At 38.5% G+C, this 13490-nt stretch overlaps 1 protein-coding gene across 8 annotated transcripts in view; it reads left to right on the top strand.

Annotated features, from left to right (window-relative positions):
• KLF12 (Kruppel like factor 12) overlaps positions 1 to 13490 on the top strand; it is a 462251-nt gene that overhangs the window by 383024 nt on the left and 65737 nt on the right. For all 8 annotated transcript variants that reach the window (XM_030922037.1, XM_030922038.1, XM_030922033.1 and 5 more), the window contains one exon: positions 509 to 571. In XM_030922037.1, coding sequence (XP_030777897.1) covers positions 509 to 571 — 63 coding nt within the window. The remainder of the gene's footprint in view (positions 1 to 508; positions 572 to 13490) is intronic.

Genomic DNA, 13490 nt, shown 5'->3' with positions numbered 1-13490 from the left:
CTTCCTTCCTCCCCGGTGCCCGCAGATTCTGTCACAGCATATCTGAATGATGTTGTCTTGCTTCCTAGAGTTTTAAATATGGTAGAATGAAGGAGGGGACACTTAGACGCCTCTTTGTGCCCACCCTCATGGGAATAGGTACAAAGAGGGCTTACTGAACCCAGGCACCATACCTTAGATAACTTTTACCCACTCTTGTACCTGGCAAGGGTTAGGTATTTAGTCACTTTTGTTGGACTGAATGAGTGCATCAGTCCCGCCTCTGGGAGTCTTCAGAGCGAACATTGTGACAGACCTGTTGTCTTGAGAGTGGTTAAGAAGGAAAAAAGGACCACAGATTTGCAGGCATAGGAATTTCATTGCATCATTTATTAAGACTGGATCAAGTTCTGGGGATTTTGTATTAAGCAATTCTAAAAGAGATTATTTATAAAACAGATGCCATTTTTTAAATTTGCAATTGGGAATATGCTTTTTCAATAACTGGATTATTCTCATCTGTCTGCAGGGTACATCCGTCCCCAGTATCAAGGGTCCGGGGAAATCGAATGAATAATCAAAAGTTTCCTTGGTGAGTATACAGTCTAATATGAGAATTTGTAGGTCTTATGGGAAATTGTAATAGGGCTTATGTTAAAATTAAGAGAATTCCTACTTCTCTATACAGAGTGCATTCCTGCTAACTGGACTATGTGGTCTTCCTTTCCTCTGGACAGTTAGAAATAAGTATAGATAGAGTTCCTTTCCAGCCAAAACTCTTCATTCACCAAAAACCCTGTGTAACGTTTTTTAAAATAGATACGACCTAAAGTTCCTAAGATTATAAACTCTTACCTGTTTTAAAGAATGTTTCCTTTTTTTCCGAAGAGATATAGACCCAGCTATTTCTCAGATGCCAACTTCAACTTCTCACAAAGATTTTCACAGTTAATGAATCTGTTACACTAGTTTTGGGGATTACGACCTCAGTGATTTTTTTTCCTTGCCATAGCCTTAAATATCCAGGAATTTTTTTTTTTTTTTTTTTTTTTTAATTTGGGGAGTACCAAGATCTTCTTTAACTGATGGGTTCTTGAACAAAAATATAGATGGAATTTTGCAGAAACAACCTGAAAAGTTATTTCAACCAGAAAACATTGATTATTGATTATTTAGAGAAGCGATTTAAAGTGTTTCACAAATACTTCATGTGAAACAGCAACAACAAAAATGTAGGTTCAATATGTGTATTTGTTTATATTACTCCTTTCCACAAAATTAACCTTTTAACACATAATGTATTGTTAAGCAAAAAAAAGAAAAATTAAAAAAAGAAAAAAATGAACTGTGGCTGTATTACTTCAAAGATGAATGGAAATTCCATTTTACTTCATTGAATTATAGTTAGAATGAGATTTTGATTAAAACTATGCCTTTTTTTTTAAGTATGGGAAGATGATTACCAAAGATTGAGCTTCCAAATTAATTTTATTCCTAAATCAAGATTATTTTTAGACACAAAATAATGACACTTTGCATTTGAATCGTGCCTAATCAGCTCACCTCCCTTCCCCCATTAAATCTAATTAATTCTCACAATAGCTTGGTGATGTTGTTAAATATTGTGCTTTTCTTTTTCACAGAGGGGAAATGGGGCACAGAGGATACAGTCATTTGCTTATACCTTGCCTTAGAGCTGGGGCATCCTTCCTGGTTTCTTACCATTGCTAAAGCATATTGTCCCCTGTCCAGCTTGAAAAGCTAAGGGGATAATAATATAATGGTCATTACATAAAAGGAAAGGGAGAAATCCGGTCTGTTGTTGACTTCACACACCACAAGCCAATGGGTAGACTACAGAATTGTCAGGTATGAGATCCAGTTTCCGCAACTTGGTTCTCAATGGCTAAGTGTAAAACATGGAGTAAATAACAGTTTCTTTTCTTGACTTTTCCTCTCTGAAATATTGAAGTAATGATGTTCCTGCATAATTCATAGCATGTTATTTGTTTAGTAGGTGTAAACCACTTGTATCTCCAGAGAAGTAATCCATGAAAAACAAAAGTGTTGTTTACTACTAGCCTTGAGAAAATTCAACTTTTATTTATTCAGCAACATTTATTTACAGTTCCAGGCACTATAAGAAGCACTAGATTAGAAAGATAAATAAAACATGGTTTCTATCCTCAATAGCCTACCTGTCTTGCAGGGTAGATGTGTGTGTGTGTGTGTGTGTGTGTGTGTGTGTGTGTGTAATGTCACATACACAGATACATATACAATATCACACAAGCACATAATATACAATGTGGGTAATGCTCTAAGGAGATATATTTATAATATAATGTTTAGAAGGAGAAGTTAGGGGCTTTATTTAAGACGAATTTGAGAGTTCATATTCGGGAGGGGGTGAAATGTAAAGGAAAGAACAAGACTGTCAGAAAATCCATCCCAAAGAAGAAAGCTTTTGAGCAAAGACCTAGAATTAGTAAGAAAAGCAGGGCTGAGCTAGTGTCTCCTTTATAGATTGATGCATGCATAGAAAGACCTGGAGATATTTCCAAATTGACTCTAGTAGGAGCATACATGGATTTAATACGTGTACTTTATTTGGTCATGAGCTAGCTAAGATTTCTATGATATATACTATCTTGAATCTTCCTTAGGTAAATACTGTGAGTCTAGTATATGGAAATAAATCACCTGGCTAGGAAGAAGCCCCATGAATCACCCAGCCTCTACTTCTAGTAAAGTGATAAACACTTATTATTTCTTTGTGAAACACTGACCCTGAAAATTCAGAAAGTTTAAAGACTCATGTTGGCAATGAAGACGAAGGGAAAGTGATAGTCGCTCTCCCCATCTATCAACTGGGTAATTTGTAGGATTCGATGTCAAGTTCAACACTAGCTGGGCTGTGACTTGGGTTCAACCTGGAAACACTGTATTTAAGAAGTAGAAACAGTGATTTTTGTGAAGGTAACTTAGCAAATACCCCAATCAGTTAAAAAATTGTGTTCATCAAATAAGTAATTCAAGTTCAGGAGAAGAAAAAAAGCCTCCAACTTAACACTATTAAGGTATGTATAGGTAAGGTATGAAAATCAGTAGGTTGAGAAAGCCTATGGCTGTTGTTGAGCTCCCAAACCAGTGTTTATGATTGAGTTAAGGTCGTTTAAACTTTTAACTAGCATTTTTCTGTGCATAATATTGTTATGAGAGGTGGCATCTGCTGGCCTCATTCATGTGGGAACATTTCCCCTGAAGGTGAAGAAAATGAATATCTGTATAAGACAAACAAAATCCACTGGAATTGAAAGTGTGGTAATATTGCACATACCCAGGGAGGAGATGAGAGTGCCAGGGCCTAAGAGGTCCAGCAACATACGTTGGAGTGGAGCCAGGCTTGCTACAACTGTCTGCTAACTCCAAGGGATTAAAGAATGGCAATAAGAACTTCTTGCAGGGTATATTAGCACCCTGATAACAAATACCAGATCATTGTACAACTCATTTACTATTGAATTAATTAAAGGTAGCAAGCCAGGCCAGATATAAACTCTGTTCATCAGAAAGTTTGTCCCCTCAGTACCACCACGCACTAGGAATATTTACTGATTTGAAGACTGATGAAGCCTTTGGGGTTCAGCCAGGTGAATTTCATTTTCCATTTCATCAGACCGCTCCTCTTTCCTTCACCCTTGGCCCTAAATGGAGGTGAGCATGCCTTCCTTTCTCCAATGACTATGGTAGGGAAGTAAAAACCTCTTTTCCTTCTACCCATCTTAGGTTTATTGGCTGGGGCCCTGTGTAAATTAGACTGGTAAAAGACAGATTAGCAAAGAGAAATTAGCAAAAGTTTATTAACATGTGTATTTACATGCACATGGGAATGAATAACCAAGAGAGTTGGTTAGAGCTTGGGCTTGTATAGCATCTTAACCCAAAAAAAAAAAAAAAAAAAAAAAAAAGTTTTTTAGAGAAGTGAAAAAGACAAAAGAAAAGGATTTTGAGCTTCCAGGGGGTAAAATCGTAGGAAGGTAAATATATGGGAGAAACTCATGGAAGATAGGGATAGTGAGATGTGTTGTGCAGATTCCTCTGATGCCATCTCTGGGTTGATATAGGAGGGTTGTCTGTAGTGATTGCCTTGCCCTTCCTGGTAGAAAGAGGGAGAGCAGAGACTTTTTCTTGTATCTCCTCCTTTTTCATTGCCTGTAGCTCATAATAATTCTTATGCCAAAGTGGCAAATTTTTTAAGGACATATTCTACTACCCTTCATGTTATAAACCATTTTTAGAATATCTGCCACTCTTTCTTGCATATGATAATGCCAGAAAAAACTATTTTTCTGCATTTGAGGCAAATGTGGAAAACTTCTTATTAGAGAGTTGAATGTGAAGATAGATTTTTCTTCTTGGCAGTTCTTTTTAATTGAAACGATTATATCCTGACATCAAACCCACAGGACAGCAACTATTTCCAGGTCATATTCAGCTGTTTTATTCCTAAAGACATAACAGAAATCTGTAAGCTACATTTTGGTGTGTCTATGTAGGCTGGCATAGGACAGGGTGGTGTTTAGTGGGAAATATCTGTGGACCAATTATTGAAGTTGACTTAAGGCTCCAGAAATTTCCAGAATCCATGTTCGTATTCTAAAGACGTGCACATTTATATATGCTCATCACTTGCTTTTTTCCTCTCTACTTCTCACTCCATTCTGCTCCATTTTTAAGGTTTTAAAGGACTCAGACATGTGTCGTTGCTTGATAATGGTGATGGTAGTGATTGTGCTGTGTACCTGAAACGTGTATCAAGGGCTGTTATGTAACAGTGGTAGTGGGAGTCACATAATGCAAACTTTATGGGCTATTTATATGATAACATAGGAAATAAAGCATTATTAATAGTAATCATTGGCCAAATATGGTGGCTCACACCTGTGATCCCAGCACTTTGGGAGACCGAAGCTAAAGAATCGCCTGAGCCCAGGAGTTTCAGACCAGCAAAGCAACATAGTGAGACTCCAGCTCACTATTTTTTATTTACTTTTTAAAATAAGCCAGGTGTGAGGTATGCATCTATAGTCCTAGCTACTCAGGAGGCTGAGGCAGGAACCTTGAGCCCAGGAATTCAAGGCTACAGTGAGGTATATTGTGCCACCGCATTCTAGCCTGGGCAACAGAGCGAGACTCTCTGAAAAAACTATATATGTAGGAATTGTCGTTAGTAAAATTGAAGTAATTTTGTAGTTTTCTCTAACCAAGTGGATGCTGCCACTACCAGTCTCAATTATTATTTATTTATCACTAATGTGCCTAAGACTTTATGTAGCTATATACACAAAAATGCTCCAGTGTTAATGAAGTCTCTATGCAAATTATGATGCATTATGGGTGTGAATCATATTTCACATTTCGGTGTGAAAAAGTTCTGTGTCACAAATTTTTGTGGAGGGCAGGAAGAGCCTTTTCACACTTTAATGTTTTAGTGTGGCTATATGATGCTACAGTGAACTTAAATATTTATATTCATACAGTTGCAAATGTTAGACATGACTTCATGGAATCTTTTTGAGGGATATAGCTAGGAGAGTTTTGTCATAAAAATAAGAACATTCTTTCTTGCTTAAACCTTTTTCCTTAACAAAGGAAGGCACTGAAGTTGTTGATACTGGAAATCTCTCAGAAATCTAATGTAGAACAGCCTTTTGAGGAGGGACAGAGCATTTCCAAATTACCAACTTTAAGGCTATAAAGGAAATGCAAGCATCATCAAGTGCAATTCAACCTCCTTACCTTACAAATGGAGGCCCCAAGACAAAAATGTTACATGCCAAACCTAGGCATCAATCCAAGCTTCTCTGTGCCTGTTCATCCAGGCCTCTGCATGCCTATCCGGTAGTCTTTCCATGACGTGGCAGTTGGCCACCTTTGTGGAGAGCAAGAGAAATGTGAATGTTTAATTCATTACAAGCTAAGCAGAAGGCTTTTAGCTGGGAAATTCCCATTAGATTGATGGGATGGGAGAGCAAGGAGAAACAGGAAAAGTTTAATGAAGACATTGCTCCTCACACCAGTATGTGGCACTTACTCCCTGCCAAAATGTTTACTCATCATCTTGCAGATCCTTGCATGCTCACTATTTATAGATAATATTGATTTTGTTATTTTAATTACCAGAGTATTTCACTGCCTTGCTTCTTGACTTACAGAGCAAATATTATATTATGCATGGACTTTAATATGTGGAAATTCCAGTTCCCAGAATGCAACACCTTCATGGTCTTTTTAAGCCATGCATGTTGGCAAAAAAGTCACAGAAGGTTACCTTTGGTTTGGTTGGGAAGCATGCTCTCTCCACAGTTTGATGAGAGATTTGGAATATGGGCCATAGTTGATGTCATCGTTAACCTACTTGCAAGTTCTCTGTATATGTATTGAATTACAATAAAAAGAAATGCCTGCAGGGTGATGTTACATTTTAAATCCCTCCAAATTCCCATCTTTTCTTTGTTATAATGTGGTATTACCTATTAATTTCTTTAATGACTTCACCTCCTCAAATTTAGCTTGGGGTCAGTTGCATACACTTCAGACTTATGTTCTGTCTTTCAAAGTGACCGTATGAAAGAACTTAGGCCTAATAGTTTCTTAACTTCTTTATCACCCAGAATTTCAGCAAGAAAGATTCATGATAAAAGTAGTTTCTATATTCCTGCTGGTATCAGCTGATTTTGTCTCTAGTATTTCTTTAGTAACAGTAAAGATGATATAAGGAAAAAAAATTAAAGTAGATAATTTTCTGTAATTATTTCCCTAATTATAGGAGAATTAAGGCTATAAGATCATGCTGAGGCCATAAAGTTTACCACTTCTGAGACATCTTCATATTAAAAACCCAAGAATAGTTTATCAACCTGCAGCTCAGAACCATTTTAATATTGTACTGGAAACCTAACATGTGAACCCGTAAGACATGTCATTGTACTCTTTGTTGATTCTTGGTATCTTCCCAGCACTGTACCCAGGTGTGGTGCTATCATGTAATAAAACATCTCCGACATACTAGCTAATTATAGCATGAACAGGCAATATTGTTCAGACAACTTTGTAATTCTGGGGTTTGTAGTCTACTGTTGTCTATTTTTGCTCTTACGGTGAGGTTTTATACAGCAGAGGAAATTTAAAATTCACACAGTCTGAAATCATGATTTACCCGAGCAAAGCTGCTTAAACTACTGCTTCTTATAGGGGTTTAAATTGTGTGATGTGGGTTATTCTCCATCCCAAACCTCTCCCTTTTAAAGTTGTTCAGATGTAGAACTTTAAAATAGATGGGTGCAGTAGGCTGGTTCCTGTAATCCCAGAGACTTGAGAGACGGAGGCAGCAGAATCCCTTGAGCCCTGGAGTTCAAGACCAGCCCAGGCAACACAACAAGACCAACCCCTGTCTCTTAAAAAAAAAAAAAAGAAAAGTTAAAACTTAAAATAATGGTCATGTCATAATGAAACATGAAGAAGGGAATGTGGGGAGTCATAAATGACTAATACAGAAAAAAGACTGTGACTGTGTCTTACTATGAAAAAATATATATATATTTCTGTGATAGCACCAGTACCAGTCATGTTTAATTAACATATCAACTTAAAAGGAAGAAGGATTGTATTTCATATATAGAGAATGAAGTCACATCCTTTCTTCATCTTTCATAGTATTTTTCAGTGGATGTATTTAGGCTAAAAAAATTGGCTATCAGTTATAAACCATGACTGTCTTCTAAATATGCATTTGAAAGAATAATGACTAAAATTGGAACCCAATCAAAAATCTGAATGTGTTCATGCATATGCTGGAAATACTGCTCAGGATAATAAATCTTAAGGGGTTCCCTGCAGGAATGCTCCATGTGCTAGTAGTTTTGTTCTGGTTTTCATCTACTGGTCACATTTGCAATGTCATCTTTCTAGCTACGGAGATTTCTCTGTATACACATGGACAGTGAACTAGCGATTTTAAAATCAAACATATTCTCACCTCAATGTAATTTTTCTCAGTTGACCACCGGATTTTCATAAATTTTCTTAGTAATTTCCGTAAAACTAGCTACTTATTACATTTCTTGGCATAGTACTAGATTTGCCTAAGGTAAGACCAGTATCCCAATAATATATATTTCTTTTAATTAGTTTTAAGAGAGCAATAGATAGCGTGAAACATATTTATAAAAAAGATTTAAACCAACTCAGCATGACACAGGTTTTATCACAGCTATTTTACATAAGCCCTCAGCTAACCAATAGCTAGGGGGCTGAGGACCCTGCTGAAATCCACTGACTACTTGTGGCCATTGTCTCTGTCTAAATATTCATTTAGTTTAGTCTCTTTTATCAGATAATTTTTTTTGTATAAATTTATGAGATCCAAGTATAATTTTGTTACATGCATAGATTGTGTAGGTGAAGTCAGGGCTTTTAGAGTATCCGTCACCCAAATAATGTATGCTGTATAGATGGGGTTCTTTTGTTGGAAGTAATGAAAACTAACTGAATCTGGCTGCCTTAAGCAAAAGGTGATTTTTCAGTACATAAGGTAGGTTATATGGAGACAAAAGAAAAGCAGAGGAGCTGGGCCTCAGGAAACACAGGAGCCAAGATAGCACCCAGGGTCCAGGGAGCAAGATTTAATCAGCAGGTACAGGCCTGGGAGGGGTCAGCTCTAGCTCCTCTATGTCACCTCCTCAATAATCCCAATAGAGGAAGCTAGAGTATGATTGGTCCTGCGTTAGGTGCCCAGCCCTTGGTTACAGTCCTACAAAGACGAGATGAGGTGGGAGTAGTTTCCCAAAGGAAAAGTGTTAGTACCAAAAAATGTTGGGAAAGACTGCTCTTCATAAATTAGAGCCATCAATTTGCCATACCGTTAAATTACCTGAAAGTTCTCATAAGGGTAGTAGCTTTACCATGACAAGCTTTAACACTTTCCCTTCGAGGCCATAATGCCTTATATTTTAGAAAATGAAAGCACTCTATCATTAGTTACTAGGTCCTTTCTCTTTGGTCCTACTGTTAGTTATCGAGTAGCCAAAACGTATGCAGCATGTTTAGTCAAAATAGACACCATTCTCCTTGAAACCTAAGAGTGTTGATCTTAATCACTTTGACCCTTCATTTCTCTAAAACCCTACTTGGGGTCACATATTTAAAAATGCAGCCTTTAAAACCAAACATACATAGTTAAATTGTGATATCACATATACAATAGGCAGAAAACAGAGGAACTGCCTATGAAATGTATAAAGTTTTGGTCTACAAGCTGGGTTCTGGTATAAATTTCTCACTTATACTAAATTAGTCTTTATGGCTCTTTAAGATAAATAATATTTATGTTTATCTTAATAAATAAATGATATCTGACCCAAACTATCCAAATTAGGTCTTGAAAGAATCCCCAAGAGGTAAGACTCTTCATAGCATCACCTTGAAAGAAAGTGCTTCACAATTTGCAATTGCAAAAATAGCAACCAGCCCAAATGTCCATCAGTCACCAAGTGAATAAAGAAAATCTGGTGTATACATACAGTATGGAAGACTACTCAGCCATAAAAAGGAATGAAATAATAGCATTTGCAGCAACCTGAATGTATAAAGGGACCATTATTCTAAGTGAAGTAACACAAGAATGGAAAACCAAACATCGTATGTTCTCACTCATAAGTGGTAAAAACGTAAGAATCATAGAATGGGCCGGGTGCAGTGGCTCAAGCCTGTAATCCCAGCACTTTGGGAAGCCGAGGTGGGCGGATCACAAGGTCAGGAGCTCGAGACCATCCTGACTAACATGGTGAAATCCCTTCTCTACTAAAAATACAAAAAAAAGTAGCTGAGTGTGGTGGCGGGCGCCTGTAATCCCAGCTACTCGGGAGGCTGAGGCAGGAGAATGGCGTGAACCTGGGAGGCGGAGCTTTCGGTGAGCCGAGATTGTGCCACCGCACTCCAGCCTGGGCGACAGAGCAAGACTCCGTCTCAAAAAAATAAACAAAAAAAAGAATCATAGAATGGACTTTGGGGACTTGGGGGAAAGGGTGGGAGGGGGGTGAGGGATAAGACTACACATTGGGTACAGTGTACACTGCTCCGGTGATGGGTGCACCAGAATCTCAGAAATCACCACTAAATAACTTATTTATGTATCCAAACACTACCTGCTCTCCAAAAACCCATTGAAATTTAAAAAAAGAGAAAGTGCTTTATCAACCGTAAGTATTAACCCACAATCAAATTTCAACTTTATGTAAGAGGAATATCTTACTACCACTTAGGAGACTCATTGACATGCCCAGCATTGGGTACACAAGGCTGTAATTTCCTTCAGGTCTCTTGAGCCTTTCCCAAATCTAACGGTTTAGAATTCTGAGCTGGAGGGTATATTTAGGTAGGACTATAGTTCAATACATTACATAAATATGTACCTGTATTTACCATGTTTTTGTGATCCTTTAAATCTTCTCTTCCATCCTATAATGTATTTGGAACACTCTCATAAATGGATATATCAGGATTAAATTGATTTATTGTAAAATAGAAATCTCTCCAATTCTATCTATTTTTCCATTCCTGTACTCATTGCCTTTTTTCCTCAGAGGTCTGAAAAGAAAAAGAAATACTGCTTTTCTGAGAGTTTGCAGTTTATAGGTATGGAGAAAGAAAAGGGTATACCTTTCTATTATTTTTCACTTTAGATCTGTATTATTTTGTACTCTTTGACAAACCTTGTAGCTTAACTGAAGAATGGACTGATTTCTTACAGTGAAAGTGACTTACAGTAATCTTCCCCAAACTGCACCGTCCATAAGGCATTTATTTGGGAAAGACAAGGAGGTACAGAATTGTATTAAAGGTAGGAGACAAAGGCTAAAGGCAGCCATGTGACGAACAGAAGAAAGTTGCTGCCACCTAGAGGTAAAAGTTGGTAAATTTTGACAATGTGCTGTGAATACTCAAAGATTCTTGAGTAGACATTGATGTAATGTAATCCTAAACTGAAATGCAGCCAGGTGACTTAGTTTCTGCCTCTAGGTGAGACAAGATTTATTCTATCTCCCTTCACTCCCCATTAGTAGTGTTCCCATATTCCTCATGAGATTTTGGTGACCTGGGTGGGTTTTTGCATTTTTTGCCAGCAGTAGCCTCGTTACTGGTCACAAGAACTTAAGTTATTGAAGGTCTTCATCCTGTACAATACAGTCTCAATTATTTGGAAGTTGTCATTACCATGGCTAATAGAGAATGTGTTTTCAACAGTCTTGGCTATCTTTTTAAAAATATACTCTCAGAAGTGCCACTAAACTACAGACCTCATCAAATTATGTGGCTGATGCCCTTTTCCTTTCTCCCAGGAGAGGGCAAGAAGCAGAATAGGCCTGCGTGATGAGAGGCGAGGGTCCCAGGCACAACAGTCAGAGGAAGGGACCCTGGGACTCTCCTAAGTTATGCCAAGACCTAAAAATAAATGAAGCAGCACCAATCTCCAGAACAATATGCAATTGGGCCTGTTTCCATTTTGAGTGTTAGAAATTGATTAGACGTAGCCCTAACATTTTAAAAATTTGTCAGAACATTTTTTTAAATGGAAAATTCTCCCAAATAAAGAAGCCTGGGTAGCCAGAAATTTGGTGCCACCACATTTGGCTTGCTATTCTCTCTTTTCAGGACAACCATATTGCACAACCCCAGGGGGCACTATTCACATTGTGTTCTATGTGAAGAGTACCTCCAGGAACATTAAAGGAAAACATATTGGCATAGAAAGGTGAGAAAATATGAAGAGAATATGTGTGTGAGTTTCCATGTCTGCCTCTGTCCTCTCCTGAGTGGGAGGCTTGATTGAATGCTATTGATGATGGTTTTCAAGGAGAAAAGGGCTCCAAAAAATACAAGAAGATTAAAAGTGAGGATCACAATCAGAGTGTTCCTTGTTTATCTTACACCCTTCTGCTTCCTTAGAATGCATTAGTCGAGCCTCTTCTCTGCCTAGCTTCCATGTGGACCTTTACTTGTTTGTCATTTTTATTTTCTTCTAGCCTGTATTTAATTTTAATCATCAATTTAAGTATTTAAATTCTATGTCACTTACGAACCTGATCATCTTTTGAAATTGCCAGAGACTGACTTTTTTTTTTTAACACTTGGTAGCATCATCACTTTTGCAGAATATTTGTGTTCATTCATTTTTTCCCTCTTCAGTAAAATTATTGTGCCTGCACTGATCCAGCCCCACTTTCTGTACTTGGGGCACAGTATTTAACAAGACAGACGCGGCCCCCACTTCGTACCATGTAGTGGAACAAGAGTGACAACTGGCTTGCATCTGGTAGTGATAAGTGCTCTGATGAAAATGTAATGAGGATATGATTGGAGATGACTAGAAAGCAATCCGAGGGGGTTGGCCAGAAAATGCCTCTTGAAAGGAGGTGACTTGGCATCTGGGAGCCGAATGATAGGAAGGAGCCATCTGGGTGAGGGTCTGGACACATTATTCCAGGTGCTAGAAGCAGCTCACACAAAGGCCTTCAGATGGGAACAAACATGGACATTCAAGGAACAAAAAGTGAATGATGGAGAGTGTGAAACAACCTCAGTTCAGAGAGGTCTGTGGGAGCACGTAGTCCATAGTCTGGGTGTGACGGGAGCCACGGGACGACTTTGAGCAGGAGAGTAAAGGAATGGAGTTGTATGTTTCAGGCTTAGTCTGGCAGCTTGATAGAGAAAGGGCTGTAAGAGTGTGGAAGGAGGCCGGGTGTGGTGGCTTACGCCTGTAATCCCAGCGCTTGGGGAGGCCAAGGCAGACGGATCACAAAGTCAGGAGTTCGAGACCAGCTTGGCCAATACAGTGAAACCCCGCCTCTACTAAAAAATACAAAAATTAGCCAGGTGTGGTGGCAGGCACCTGTAATCCCAGCTACTCGGGAGACTGAGGCAGGAGAATCACTTGAACTCAGGAGGCAGAGGTTACAGTGAGCTGAGATCGTGCCACACCTAGGTGACAGAGCAAGACTCCATCTCAAAAAAGATGTGTGGAAGGGAACAGGGGAACGAGTGAGGAGGCCAAGGCTGTGGCTGAGGAGAAAGACATGCTAGCCGCGACTAGAACGGTGTCCACAGAAGGAGAGAAGTGGATGCAACTAGGATGTGTTCCGAAAACTGTTAACAGCAGTTGCTTATGGAAGGAAGTGAAGAGAAGAAAAGAATCAAAGATGACACCTATTTTAGTGTGAGCAACTGGTGGTTGTGGTTGGGAATTTAGAGCAGAGGGCAAGTCTGTAGATGTAAATGTAGCTGCCATCAGCATATAAATGATAGTTACCGGGGGGTGCGTGTGTCTATTTGATGTTAAGGGACAGAACAGGTTCTTGAGATGAAGAAAATCTAAAGGTTAAAAATGCCTGCAAACCATCAACTAGAGGCTGTAAAACTATACAGTGGATGAGCCATAAATATCAATAGGT

Source organism: Rhinopithecus roxellana, chromosome 18, assembly GCF_007565055.1.
Source record: "Rhinopithecus roxellana isolate Shanxi Qingling chromosome 18, ASM756505v1, whole genome shotgun sequence".
Classification (NCBI taxonomy): Eukaryota; Metazoa; Chordata; class Mammalia; order Primates; family Cercopithecidae; genus Rhinopithecus; species Rhinopithecus roxellana.
This window is presented reverse-complemented; position numbering and strand designations above follow the sequence as displayed.